General features: G+C 40.2%; 1 protein-coding gene across 1 annotated transcript; it reads right to left on the minus strand.

Annotated features, from left to right (window-relative positions):
- Positions 1–13,745: 13,745 nt before the first annotated feature.
- LOC107783242 (uncharacterized) lies at positions 13,746–14,651 on the minus strand. Its single transcript, XM_016604209.2, has one exon. It carries the CDS (start codon positions 14,649–14,651, stop codon positions 13,746–13,748), a length of 906 nt encoding a protein of 301 aa, XP_016459695.2.
- Positions 14,652–14,970: the final 319 nt, after the last annotated feature.

Consider the following 14,970-nt stretch of genomic DNA (forward strand, 5'->3'; position numbering starts at 1 on the left):
TCGGGCGGGGACGGCTTCCAAAGTTCTTAGTTATGGATTTTATTGGCCAACTTTGTACAAAGATGTAAGTGAACTCGTGAAGAGGTGTGACAAATTGCAAAGAGCAGGTGGAATTTCGAAGAAAGATGAGATGCCTCTCAATACCATTCTTGAGGTTGATATTTTTTATGTATGGGGCATTGATTTTATGGGCCCGTTTGTTAGCTCGTGTGGGAACACATACATTCTTGTGGCGGTTGACTATGTCTCAAAGTGGGTTGAAGCCGTGTCTTTGCCCAACAATGAGGTCTGGAGTGTTGTTGCATTTCTCAAGAAGGGCATTTTTACAAGGTTTGGTACTCCTCGTGCAATCATAAGTGATGGGGTCTCATTTTTGCAATAGAGCTTTTGACACTTTGCTTTCAAAGTATTGTGTCAATCACAAGGTTTTTACTCCCTATCATCCTCAAGCGAGTGGCCAAGTTGAAGTCTCCAATAGGGAAATCAAGAGCATATTGTCAAAGACGATCAATGCAAATAGGACTGATTGGTCAAAGAAGTTGGATGACGCTTTATGGGCTTATAGGACTGCTTACAAGAATTCGATTGGTATGTCTCCATATTGGTTAGTGTTTGGGAAAGCTTGCCATCTACCGGTTGAGTTAGAGCACAAGGCCATGTGGGCTTTGAGGAAGCTAAATCTTGAATGGGATGTTGCAACCAATCTTCGTGTGGAGCAGCTTAATGAACTTGATGAATTCTGATTCCATGCCTACTCCAGTTCTTCCTTGTACAAGGACAAGATGAAGTACCTTCATTATAAATATGCTCGTAGCAAGGAGTTCAAAGTGGGTGATTTGGTTCTCTTGTTCAACTCTCGGTTACGTCTGTTTCCGGGAAAGCTTAAGTCAAAATAGAGTGGACCTTTTGAAGTGGTGTGTGTGACCCCATTTGGTGAACTTGATTTAAAGAACAAAAATGGAGAAGTTTTCAGAGTGAATGGGCATAGGGTCAAGCACTACTTGGGAAAAATTTATAACAGCCACGTGGTGGCACTTCTTCATCTCAAATGATTTGATGGTAACTTGTGCCATATCGCGACGTTAAATTAGGCGCTTCTTGGGAGGCAACCCGTTTGTTTTTCTTTTTGTTTTTCTTTGATTTTTCATTGTAGAATATGATTTATTTTTGGACTGGCTGGTTGTAAGATGTTACAGGTTTGTGTTGATGCAGTGCAGGACATGGTGGAAAAAATTATTCGAGTCTCTGAAGTTTTCAATGCGGACCGCACTACATTGTATGCGTCTGCAAAGAACTCGGTGCGGGGGGCACAAAATCAGTGCGGACCGCACTGATGATGGATGAAAATATCAAGTCTCTGAAGTTTGCCGCCACGACCACATTATATTTTGTGCGGTCCGCGATGGACCACTGCGGCCGCAAAGCATTTTGTGCGGACTGCAGTAGGTTGCCTCCTCAAACTTTGTCTAAGGCTGTGTGGTGCAGACCGCACTGCATTTTGTGTGGTCCGCATTGGGTAGGTGAGATGGGCCCCAGGACTTTTTCTATAAATAGTACCTGAGGCCCTCATTTTGAACTTTTCGATCTTTCAACTCTTAGAGCTTTAAAAATTACTATTCATTCCCATTTATTGCACGTAACTAATCACTAAGGCCTAATCATCATCACAGTATCTTACTTCTGGCACTTTCATCTCTTTGCAATTGTTAATTTTATTATTTTTCATTAAATTTTTGTTTTCTTAGCTTTTCTTCTGTTCTTCCCGTATTTCTTTCAATTTGTTAGGATTAGGTTAGTTATTTTCTTGTTTAATGTAGACTTAGGTAGTTAAAAACACTAGGCAAACACTTAGGGACCTTTCTTAGATGAAAAATGGACTTAAACGTGAACATTTCATAAACCCTAAGTTAGTGCTGCAACTGGGCACTTAGTGCAGACCGTAGTAGATATTATGCGGTCCGCGGTGCCCTTGTGCGATCCGCAATGACATTTTGTGCAGACCGCATTGCTAAAAGTCTTGAAGCCTGATCGTTGAGGACCGCGACCCCATTGCATTTTGTGCGGTCCGCAGTTTCTCAATGCGGACCGCATTGGCATTTTGTGCGGTCCGTGGAGCAATTAATCAGAGAGTGGGTAGTCTGAACCCCACCTCTGTGCGGACCATATTGGCATTTTGTGCGGTCCGTATTGGCCTCAACACGGCCGCACTACATTTTATGCGGTCCGCACTCTACAACATTTGATACTATCTATAACATTTTATTTCCTGCAACTGTGAACTTCACTATCTTTCTGGATACTAACAAGCTTAATGATTGATGTTTGCAGACAATGGTAAAACAAAGATGCAAGGGTTCTAAACAAGCTGGTAGAGGAGAATCCTCCCGGGATATATCTTTAGACTCAATCCCAGAGTACATCCCTCATTGGCCGGAGAGAAACAGACTAAGAGACACTCCTCCACCTTCCTCCACTGCCCAAGTGTCAGTAAATGTATCTTTTGGGTCATCTGAGGGCTCAGCTGAAGGCAGTGGGGATGAATACTCCACCTCTCCCACAGCTTCATTATCCGGAGAGGGTGTAGTAGGAGAAGATGAGGCAGCAAGAAAAGAAAAGGTAGTAGGAGAAGGGGGTGAACCTCAGGTGGGAGGAATTGCTAGAACTAGAAAACCGGAGGTGTGGCAAGACCAATTTGTGAGTGAGGTGGCCTACCATAAATTCATATAATGGTGGCATGTGAGGAAATTGATTCCACAGAGGAGTTTTGTTGGTAGAGACCTCTTGCCTCACAACCCCAATGTGAGAAGATAGTTTAGAGAGAGAGTGGGCTGGGAGTACTTCTTGGGCGACTGTGTGGATGCAAATGAGCACATGGTCAAGGAATTCTACACGAATGTTGACCACATCAAAAAGGGCACCAAAGTGACCAAGGTGCAAAATTTGAAAGTGTTGTTTGATGGAAAAACAATAAATGACTACTTGGGCTTTGATGAGGAGGATGAGTCACTGTATTTGGCAAATATGGAATTAGCTGAGGAGGTCCGTCCTTGGTTGACACAGTATCTGGCAATCCCAGGTACCACCCCCGATTGGTTGAATGCGGGAGTGTAAATTTTGAGACGAAGTTTGAATTTCAAGGGCAAAGGGTGGGAAACATTCGTGTGCAACATATTGGACCCCACCACTTATGACAACTCCCTCCCTCTTCACCGGACAGTGTTGGTAGCATCAATCATGGCAGGGTACCCAATTAATATTGGGAATGTGATGTCTCAGGTGATTACACGGGTAGTTAGTGAAGGTGACAGAAATTACCCCTTCCCCAGCTTCTTGACCATGTACTTCAGGGACCTCAAAGTTGAAAAGTGGTCATTTGATATCAAGGTAAAAGCAAAGGCCCCATTCTCATGGTATAGCATGCAGGGTGATGACAACTCGAAAGGCAAGAACTACAAGGGAACAGCCACTACTCCAACTGGCCAGTCTAAAGAGTCAGTTGTGGTAGTGGCTTCTACTCAGCCTGCCTCCACCTCAGCGGACATTCCCCCTTGTCCATACTATTCAGCAACTCCAGATATACCCTCTACCCTGGACCACCTAGTGACTGCACACCATCTGAGCTAGGCTCTTCTCAGCATCAACAACTGGATGCAGACAGCTTCCTCTAAGTTATCTATCCTCACTTCTACAGTAGCAGCTCAGTCGGCACCTCCGCCTCCACAGGTCCCACAATCTATTGAGGACGCCCTCAAGGATATTCTGGACAACCAAAAGAAAATCTTTGACACCCAGAAAGTTCTTACAGACGTTGTGGAGTCTCATGGAAAAGCTCTTAAGGAGCTTGCTAGGGAGGCCAAGAAGATGAGAAAGACGCGGGCTTCCAAGGAGTCCGTGAAGGAGTTGAGGGTTGAGGTTGACAGGATGAAGGCAGATCATCTTCCTTTGGATTTGTTGCTACAGGACCCTGTGCCAGCAGCTCACCCCCAGCAAGAGCAGTCCTAGAGGCCTCCCAAGAGGAAGAGAATGATTACTCGTGCAGATGATGCAGTCATCCAGTTGGCAGAACCACCGGAGACCTCCTCCAGTCAGCCACAAGATGCAGCTTAGGAGCCTGTCCAGGTCCAGGCCCAGGTCCCAGAAGCAGGTCATAGGGAAGCAGTCTGAGGTTCCCGAGCATATTGAGGACCCAAGGACCACTCAGGACCCCATGCAAACAGACAGGTCATGGGCAGGACCTAATTGGTATAGGACAAAGAAAATTAAGGGGTCAATGTGTAATATAGTGAACTTCTAATTTAAAAGGTAAGGGACTGAAATAAACATATCTAAAACTCAGAAATCCTAACTAATTTACGGTTATGTCTCAGCTGAGCAGCGTAATGTACAACTTCCGCAAGCATCTCTGTTTCACTCCATATCATGGTATGGTGAGCAGCAGATGCGTGGCTCCATGGTTGATGCTACCGCCGGAGTTTGAGGAGGAAAGCACCCTTTTCAAATTCTACAGACTTGCAGAAGGGGATGTCATACGGCTGACAAACCAAGTAATGATCCCTAATGTCGATCCCGATTCCATTTGTGTGGGATCATTATCCAAGGGAGGGATTGCTTGCATACAACCTAAAGATTGTTATCTCTTCCTCTATCACCCACTTTCTGGGAAGATTATCCAGCTTCCATCCATTGAAACCTTTCCAAGTGTTAACGGTGTCATCCGTAACAGCCACTCTAGTTTGATCGAAAACTTTCTAGATCACCGCTCTATGCTCCGAAGCCGAAAAAGTTTGTCCGCATTCATTGTCGTAAAGATGATACTTTCATGCCTGATCATATGGAGGAGGATTGCATAGCGCTGGCCATTTACGGGCCTGACCAGCGACTCGCTTTCTGCAGGAGGCCTTGCAAAACTGAAGCCAATTCCTGGACTGCCCTTAATAACTAGGGATTTTGATTCATTTTATACTCCTTCATGATTAAGTTTTGATTAGAGATGTGTACAAAATAGTCCCAAAAGGCTCGCAAGTTGTGCTTGATTGTAGGTTTGATGAATAAGGTGACAAGATGTCAAAGATCAGCTCAAAAAGGAGTAAAACTTGCACAAGTACCAAGACAAGACAAAGCTCAGGCAAAACACGGCTAGTGCGGCCGGACACCATTCTATGAGGTCTGCATAAGTGAAGTTCAGAGAGGCTGCTATTCAGGAACAAAGGCAATGCGGTCGCAAGGGGTTTTGTACGGTCCGCATTGGGATCAATGCGGCCGCACTCAATTTAGTGCGGTCCACAGAGCCAAGGTTCAGAGAGTTGCCAGTTCCAAGTTTTAAGCCCAATGCGGTCCGCGCTCCATTTCATGCGGACCGCACTAGAAGCTACCTCGGCCGCACTCAATTCTGTGTGGTCCGCATTGCCCAAGTTCAGAGAGCCGTTTATTCAAGTTCAGAGCCCTAGTGCGGCCGCATGTGATTTTGTGCGGTCCGCACTAACCCCGCAGGGGTATTTTTGTCCAGATTTTTTAACTTAGTATAAATAGCTTCTTTTTCCATTTTTAGGTCATCAGATAGTTTTTACTGAAGGCTGCGCTCGTGACTTCGATATTTTTTGTTGTTTTGAGTAATTTTAGCTTTATTTCAACATTGAATCTTCAAGTTTAATTTAGCAATTAATTAATATAAGTTTTTCTTCATCTATTTCTTTGTTTTCTTCTCTAATTATGAGTAGCTAGACCCATAAGCTAGGGTTGTGGCTCAACCCTAGTGTGGATAATTGATGGGTCTTGTGTTTTAGGGCTTAATTGGCTATGGGTGTTTGATATTAGGACTAATTTCATGTTTAATTGCTGAATTAGTGGTTGCAAACACTAGTTTGTATTTAGTTGACTTTGGCTCTTCTTGAGAAAGAGAGCCCAAGTCTTTGAAATTGGTCCAACAAGGAATTGGGGCGTACTCAAGAGATTGATAGCCCCAATTAAAGGGTTAAACCTAGAGATAGTAATACCCGACTTGAACCTTGATTGCTTGTGCAAATTTCTACAACCAATTGGTCTTGAGAAAGTCAATTCGGGCAAAATCACTCGAACTACCGAGAGGTGTAGAGTGAGTAGAATCGTGCAATGGTTATATCAGACTCCCCAAATGTGACAATCATGTCTTAGACTCAAGTATCTATTGATTGACCACCTAGGCAAAAGCCACTACCCTAGTGCCTTTTAATCATTTGAACAACTCGCAATAGTTTAATCTTAGCTTATCTTAGTTTAATTGATCATTGTAGTTCTATACAATTAGAAGTAAATCAAAACCCAAGTGTTTAGAAGTGCAATTAATAGCAAATACACAATTCCACTTTAGATAGACACCCGACTCAAACTTCTAGCTCCCTGTGGAAATCGATCCCGACCTTAATCGGGTAAAAGCTGCTTCGACCTCTCTCGCTACTCAATAGTAGTGTAGGGTTGGCCTCAATCAGCCCTCGACGGGCCCTTAGACGACTACACTCAAATTGTGTTCCACAGTAGAAAGAAACTATTTTTCGCCTTCACCGGTCGTAAGGTGCTTGAAGGTTGGGATCTTCATAATCATCCAATTAAGAGGTTTCTCATTTAGAATGAAGATTTTGGCACTGATTCTTGGCCTTGTTCTTACATGGATGAAGCTGATCAAGAGTACAAGTCATTTTACTGTTATGATATCGATTACCTGGTATATGACCACCAAAATGAGGAGCTTTTTATTTTCACACGCTACGTAGCACATAGCATTACCCAAGATGGGACTGTGGTACCGCGCGAGGACAATGCTGACGACCGATACCCCTACAAGACCCGAACTTTTGATGTTTTCAAGCTTGATTTTATAGACGATCTAGGTGGTGTTTTAGTGTTCTTTTTTATTTGTGAGAAGCTCTGCATGCTGCTAATCGAAGAGATCAAAGATCTGGAGCTCTTTCATTTTCTAGGTTAATAAAGCTGGATCAAGCCCTGTCCTGATGTATGATTTGAGAACCAAATAAGCAGCATATGCTGGTAAACCTACTAATGATCAGAAGATTTAAGACTGTGCTCTCAGCTAGTATAAGCTTCTTCTTTTTTATTTTTTTACTTTTTCATTTTCATTCTCATTTTGCAGTAAAAGTTAATACTATATCGTAAATTTTAGTTTTAAGAACTTTATCAAGTTATATAACATCTTTGATTTGAGCCATATTGCTTGTTACTCTTCCCTACTTTTAAATTGTGGTCAGCATTTATTGTCCTTGTAGGAAGTATGCTTGGGACATCTTGCATTTATTTTGCTCAACTAAATGATAAGATATGTTTTCTCCTTCACATCTATTGGAAAGAGGGATCTATCTCTATTCTTTTGCAGGAGAAGCTTACCGAACTTTTATTCCTTTTGAAACATACAATTTCTTGAATTACATGTTTAGTCTAATACACACAAGTTGCTCTATATGTTCCTGCTGAGAGGATTTATACTTGCTTCTGAGTAATTTCAGTCTTTAAGGTAGAGAATGTTAGAAGTTGTATAGCTTGTGATTCTGCTGGGAAATGTCAAAACATTTTCGTTATTTAGTAATAGAATTGTTATGTGATGCCTCGTACTGTAGCTTGAGCATGTAAATGATCAATCTTTGCTTTTGCTTTTCCAAATAAGAATGCGCATTATATGAAAGGACACTATTGAAAGGTCAAATGTGGATGTTTGGGCCTATGACACTACCGGCATCATGACTATCGTTTAAGGGATATGTAACGATAGACTAGGTGAGACCAGAAAAAAATTTAGATATGTTTTCTTTTTCTTGTTTCAAGAATTTTGTTGCTTGGGAAAATCTCAAATCTTCACTTAAAAAAAGAAATTCAATATCTCCTCCAAAGGGACATCTAAGTTGCTTGCATGATATTGCATTCAGTTTTGGCTGCGTGAAATATGTCCAGTGGTGCAGCACAAAGCAATTTCCTGATATTAGCGGTCATTGCAATATTAATTTTTCTTTCTTGTTGTTGTTTGTACTTTTCATTCTTTCTTTCTTGAGTTTTTATTTTTTATTGTTTTGCTCTAAGTTGCTCGGACTCGGGTGTTGGTTTCCGATACTAGCCGAGTATTGGATTCCGCAAAATCTAAATTTTAAGATATGGGAGTGCGGATCCGTATATGGATACGGGTGCGGTAATTCAGCTAAAAAATAGAGTTATAAAAATATTGTAAATTTTGAGAGATATTCTGTAAAAAACTTACATGAATATTGTACAATTCAATCTTTTCAGTCTCCAAGATGGACATTATTCTTTCATTGTTCTAAATCTGTTTTATTTTTTATTTTGAGAAATCAAACTCTCAAATTTTCTCCCAAATTTGTTGATGGACTCCGGTTAAAGTGTCCAAAGTCAGTTGACCGTATCTGGCACATATCCCGTCCCCGTATCCATATCCGGACGAGGACGGCACCCAAATCGAAGAGTCCGCGCAACTTAGATTTTACTCTTTGTTTTTAATGCTTACCTACCCGGTAAGAAGTTGGAATACAATCTTTGACTGGTATGGTGGCTTCTATTTCTGTAGCAAACCATTCTTTTTCTGCTTGTAAAATTTTTGCTTAATAAATTCTGGATTCAGTAATTTTATTAACCATCGAGTTCTAAGTTGTTACATGATAAGCTGTATATCTAACTATGAACAATGTACAAAAGTGATTTAGAGCTACGAAGAAAAAAAAAAGATGTCAGTGTACAATTGATAGAACACCAAGAAAAGATGTCAGTGTACAGTTGTTACATGATAACCTGCAGCTAGCTATTCTTCTCTAAATATCATATGAAAAAATAATCTGCACAGTTATCATAAATAGTACTATTACGTTTTCTGTTTGGTCTTAACAGAACACCAGAAAAAGGTTTGACTTTGATTGTTTATGTAGTCTTGATTCTAATTAGCTTTCTGAATTTTCTCTAATATGAAAGATAATGATCAGCTGTATATGTTGAGAATGCGACCATGCATCTCCAGGAACGAAGTCCCGTACAAAAGCATCATTTATCAGGGTTGGAGGAGCCGAGGCAAAGTGTATAGTGTGGAGAATTGTGTCATAAGAGCTGCTACCATAGATAAAGTTCTATGTTAGCTTTAGAGGGGACGTGTTGTTGGTGATAATGGTAAACGGTTTCGGTTTGTTCATTCTTTGAGCTTTTCTGGCATTTGAAATTACTATGTAACTTATATGCTTTGTTTGTGCTTCCCATATTTGCTTGGTAGTTATATGCTTTAATGTCGTCGAATTTGTGTACAAATACCTAGTTTATTTATAGGAAAAGCTGGTTTTAAGTAAGAACAAAGCAACACTTCGATATCATTTAAACAAGGGAAGGAAATATTTTAGATCAAAGAATTTAACTGAATCTCTTTTTTGAAATGAAAAATTTGAGTAAATGTTGAAGGCATCCATGTTACCTTCATTTCTAAGGGAAGTGCACCTGGTATCACTTCTCTTCTGAAGTCATCGGTATTCTTTCGTAAATTTTATCATGGCATTCTGCTAACAACTTAGATGTAAATGCTGGGGAAACTTTCATGAGCGATATCATTGAATTTATCTGACTTTTGCACCTAAAGTTACGCATTCCTTAGTCATTTCGTTGGTGCTATGGATTGTACATTGACCTGTAATATCTGGACATTCTAAGTTAATTTGGCAAAGCACCTCTACTTTTAATTTACTAATTGCCTTTGCATCCTATTTGTGCTCCACGTTTGCTCAGCCCCATTATCTTCCACTGATGTTGTTCTATCTTTGTCCATCCTCTGCTTCAGCTCTCTCTTTCTGTCTAACCTCCCTCTTCTTACCATCTCTCTACTTTGCTATAAATTGCCATTTCCTCTTAAAAAATCCCAAATCTATTAGTTTCCATAGACAAAGATCTGAAGCTCAGATAGAAGATGAACTGAAGCAGTAAAAAAGAGAAGGAAGGGAACACTGTTCCATTGAATTTTTGAGAGAAAAATAACTGATGTGCATTTAAGCTAAGAGACAAGACTACTAACTAACTACCTTACCAACTAACAAACCAATTTAGTTAGTGACTACAATAACAGTTAATTATCAGCTTGTCTACTTAATCCTTCAATACTCCCCCTCAAGCTGATGATTGATACACATTCTTCAATCCAAAATTGTTCAACAGATGCTCATGTTGAGCTTTTACAAGAGTCTTAGTTAGTAGGTCTGCCAATTGATCTTCTGTATATACATATTCAGTCTTCAACATTCCTTCACATAACTTTTCCCTCACAAAGTGACAATCAATGTCAATATGCTTTGTTCTCTCATGAAAGATTGGATTTGCAGCAATTTGGATTGTTCCCTTGCTGTCACATACCAACTTAACAGGAAAACAGACTTTGATTTCTAGTTCTGCATATAACCCTATCAACCAAGTGACATCTGCTGCACAAGAGGCCATACTCCTGAACTCTGCTTCAGCTGAGCTTTTGGAGATAGTGCTTTGCTTCTTGGACTTCCAGGATACTAAAGCATTTCCAAACTTTACCAGATAGCCAGTTACTGATCTTCTTGTTTCCACACAAGCTCCCCAACCAGAATCACAGTAGTCAGTCAGATTCTTTCTGTCTTTTGCAGGCATAAACAGTCCAAGGACAGGTGCTTGCTTTATATATCTCACTACTCTTGATGCAGCCTCCATATGGGACAATCTAGTACAATGCATGAATTGACTCAAGACCTGTACTACAAAGGAGATATCAGGTCTAGTCATAGTTAGATATAGTAACTTCCCAACTGGTCTTTGATAGACACCAGGATATCTTAGTACTTCATCAGCAGTAGCATTTCCTCTGTTGAAAGATAGATCATATTCTACAGTAGTCAGCTTCTGGTTGAGCTCCATAGGTGTATTAGCTGGCTTTGCTCCACTAAGACCTGTTTCAGAAATCAGTTCTAGAGCATATTTCCTCTTACTCATTAGGATCCCTTTGTTAGACCTTGCAAATTCAATACCTAGAAAGAATTTTAGCTCTCCCAGATCCTTAATTTTGAACCTGCTTTGAAGATCTAGCCTTGTGTCACATTGCAACTTGTGATTGCTGCCAGTAATTAAGAGATCATCTACATATACAAGTATGATCACAATATCATCCCCAACTCTCCTCACAAATAGTGAGTAATCATAGTGACTCTGCTGAAATCCCATATGTACAAGTGCTTCTGTAAGCTTTAGATTCCACTGTCTGGGTGCTTGCTTGAGGCCATACAAGAATTTTTGAAGTTTGCAGACCTTCTGAGACTCCTCTTGTAGGCAACACCATATATACCTTTTCATCTAAATCACCATTAATAAATGCATTATGGACATCTATTTGATAAATGTACCACTATTTTGAGGCAGCAACAGCAACAACAGATCTCACAGTGACCATCTTGGCCACTGGTGAGAAAGTTTCTCCATAGTCTAGGCCCTCTTTTTGACTGTACCCCTTAGCTACCAGTCTAGACAAATCTCTCAACTTCACCTATAGCCTTATACTTAATCCTAAACACCTACCTACAAACAATAGGTGTCTTTCCAGGAGGTAGGTCTACAACAGACCAAGTATTGTTATCTTCTAGTGCCTGTAACTCAAGTTTCATAGCTTCTATCCGTTTAGGATCATATGCAGCCTCCTTGAAGTTGGATGGTTCTGAGACTGCTGAATAAACTAAGATTGCCTGGCTGTAAGTGGGGGAGAGATGATTGTAGTTCACATGGGAAGAGATAGGGAAGTTTCACTTGGCCCCTTTAGTCTTTGTTACATAGTCCTGTAGCCAAATAGGAGGCTTGCTTGGTCTGGAAGATATTCTACAGCGTATAGAAGGTTCATCACTTACTACAACAGGAGCAGTGGCTTCAATAGGAGGTGAAGGAACATCAAGAACAACATTTGGCTCAAAGTTGTGAAGTTGATGTATATGCTCCTCCAGATCAGAAGTTTGTTGTAGTTCAACATCTGAGAGATGATTGATCTCTGAATTCAAGGAAGGTGATAATAAAGGAGCTGGTGCAGCAGTATTAACTGTAGAGCTTTCATGAATTACTGGGGAGAGTAGATCTAACACAGGAAATACAGGGTTGCCATATGACTTCACATGTTTGAAGGGGAAAACATCTTCCCTGAATATGATATTTCTGCTCACCAGAAATGTTTTGGAGTGTAGTTCATACAGAAGGTAACCCTTTTGTGTTGAAGAATATCCCATAAGCACAGTAAGAACAACTTTGGGTGAGAACTTGTCTAGTACTCTAGGAGTTGCAACATAACACAGGCAACCAAAGACTCTCAAGTGAGCCAAAGAAGGAGAGTGTAAATAAAGCATCTCAAATGGTGATTTGTAGTCAATTACTTTGGAAGGAAGTCTATTCAGTATGTAAGCAGTCGTAGTGACACATTCATCCCAAAACTTTAAAGGAACAGAAGCTTGAAATCTGAGTGCCCTTGCCATATTAAGAATAGTTCTATGTTTCCTTTCTATCACTCCATTTTGTTGGGGTGTATACACACATGAGCTTTCATGCACAATACCAAGACTAGACAGCAAATTTTTGAAATTAGTGCTAAAAAACTCACTTCCATTGTTAGTCCTCAAGACCTTAACTATGGTAGAGAATATATTTTGAACCTGAATGAGAAAATTCTTCAGAACAACATAGGCTTCAGACTTAGAGGTTAAAAGGAATATACACGTATATCTACTATAGTCATCTACTATAGTAACAAAGAATCTTTTTCAATCATGAGTAGGAAATTTGTATGGTCCCCAAATATCACAATGAATCAATTCAAACATGGATTGAGTTGTAGTACTGCTAAGCTGAAAAGGAAGTTTACTTTGCTTAGCTAGTGGGCATACAGTACAATGTTGACTATCACTAGTAGTCAACTTATTTAACTTGTCTACTCTTTTTATTACATCTAAGGGAGCATGTCCCAATCTCTTGTGCCATAAGCAGCTTGAGCCTGCAAGAGAGGGAGCAGCAACTGCACATGCACTCTTATTTGTCAGTTGAACTAGGAATTGTTCTGAAACACCTCCTTTAAGAATATAAAGTCCATGTTCCTCTCTACCAATCCCCTTTACCTGACCACTGTAAAGATCCTGAAAAATATAAAAGTCAAGAAAGAATCCTACCATACGCTTTAGTTCCTTGGTGAGTTGTGAAACTGAGAGTAAATTAAACTTAAAATCTGGAATGTAGAGCACATTAGAAATCTTTTGATTGTCCAACACAGATGTACTCCCTATGTGTGAAATTTGCACTGCATTACCATTAGGAAGATGCACTATATTTTTCTGTGTTGTAGAAAGTGACTTATATGTTTGTAGTAACTCAAGTCTAGATGTCATGTGATTTGAGGTTTCAGTATCAATTATCCAATCACTATTGATACACTGAGACACAAATGCATTCACATGAGTTAGAATACCTGCAGCAGCTATTTTGCTAGATGAGCCAGAACCTTCTGCACTTCCTTTGGAAAGCATTTGAACAATCTTTTGGTATTGTTCCTGAGTAAAGAATGGTTGTGTCTGTGTCATTTGTGGTGGTACAGAATTAGCTGAAGTGAATCCCTTTTCACGATAAGACCCAGTGTTCAGTTGACTTTCACAACTGGTGTGCTCATCCTCTGCTGAAACTTTAAATTACCTGCAAAATTAGCATAAAGTCCAGGTGCACTTCCCTTTCTTTTTGACTTAAAATCAGGTGGATAGCCTATTAGCTTGAAGCAATTCTCTTTGGTATGCCCTTTTGTAATGATAGTAATCACACTGAACATTATTCTTTCTTTGTATATAACCTCCACTGGTGACATTTGAACTTTTGTTCCCATACAGGGCAGTGCTCTCTAGACCTTTTGCAAGCTGTGTAACCTGGGCCATGCTTGCTAGATTTCTTTGACTCTCTTGATTAACAAGAAGTGAATAAGCCTTGTTGATAGTAGGTACTGGAGTCATCATCATAATCTGACTTCTGGATTGTGCATAGGAATCATTCAAGCCAGTAAGAAACTGCAACAGTCTTTGAGCCTCAAAGTGCTGAGCATATAGCTTGGACTCAGGACATGGACACCCTGGGCAAGGCATTAGAGCATCAAACTCATCCCATAAATCTCTCAGTTTTGAGAAGTAATCTGATACAGTCATGGTTCCTTGAGTCAAATTGTGCATTTCTCTATGAAGAAACAATACTCTAGAGCTATTCACTTTGTCGAATCTTTCTTTTAGATCTTCCCACACCTTATGAGCACTACATGCATATAGAACACTACTCAACAGACCAGGTCTCACTGCATTCATTATCCATGACAACACAACAGCATTGACCTTTTCCCACAGATCATGAAGTTCTGGTTCGAATTTAGACTTTGGAAACCTTCCATCAACAAAACCTAACTTACTTTTACCTAACAGACCAATTCGCATAGCACGACTCCACAAGGCATAGTTATCAGATCCAGTCAACTGAATAGAGACTAGAGAACTACCTGGTGTGTCCATTGGTTGTAGGTACCGGGGGTGATTGTGATCTATAGAAGGACATGACGAACCAGAACCAGTAGCTGATGTACGAGTTGTTGTATTATCTTCTTCAGTGCCAATCGCCATTGTAAACTTCACTTTGAATTGAAAAAATACAAACCCTAACTTCGATTTTGTGATTACTCTAAGACAATTCTGCACCTAATTTTGCAAAAAATTGAAGTAATCTAGAAGCAAAGAGTAGAAATCATAAGAGAGAATTGAGACGACGATAGCCTAGATCATTGCCGGTGGCTGTGATACCATGTTAGCTGCTATGGACAAAGATTTGAAGCTCAGATAGAAGATGAACTGAAGCAGTAAAAAAGAGAAGGAAGGAACACCGTTTCATTGAATTTTTGAGAGAAAAATAACTTATGTACATTTAAGCTAAGAGAAGAAGATA

This window comes from Nicotiana tabacum, chromosome 7, assembly GCF_000715075.1.
Source record: "Nicotiana tabacum cultivar K326 chromosome 7, ASM71507v2, whole genome shotgun sequence".
Classification (NCBI taxonomy): Eukaryota; Viridiplantae; Streptophyta; class Magnoliopsida; order Solanales; family Solanaceae; genus Nicotiana; species Nicotiana tabacum.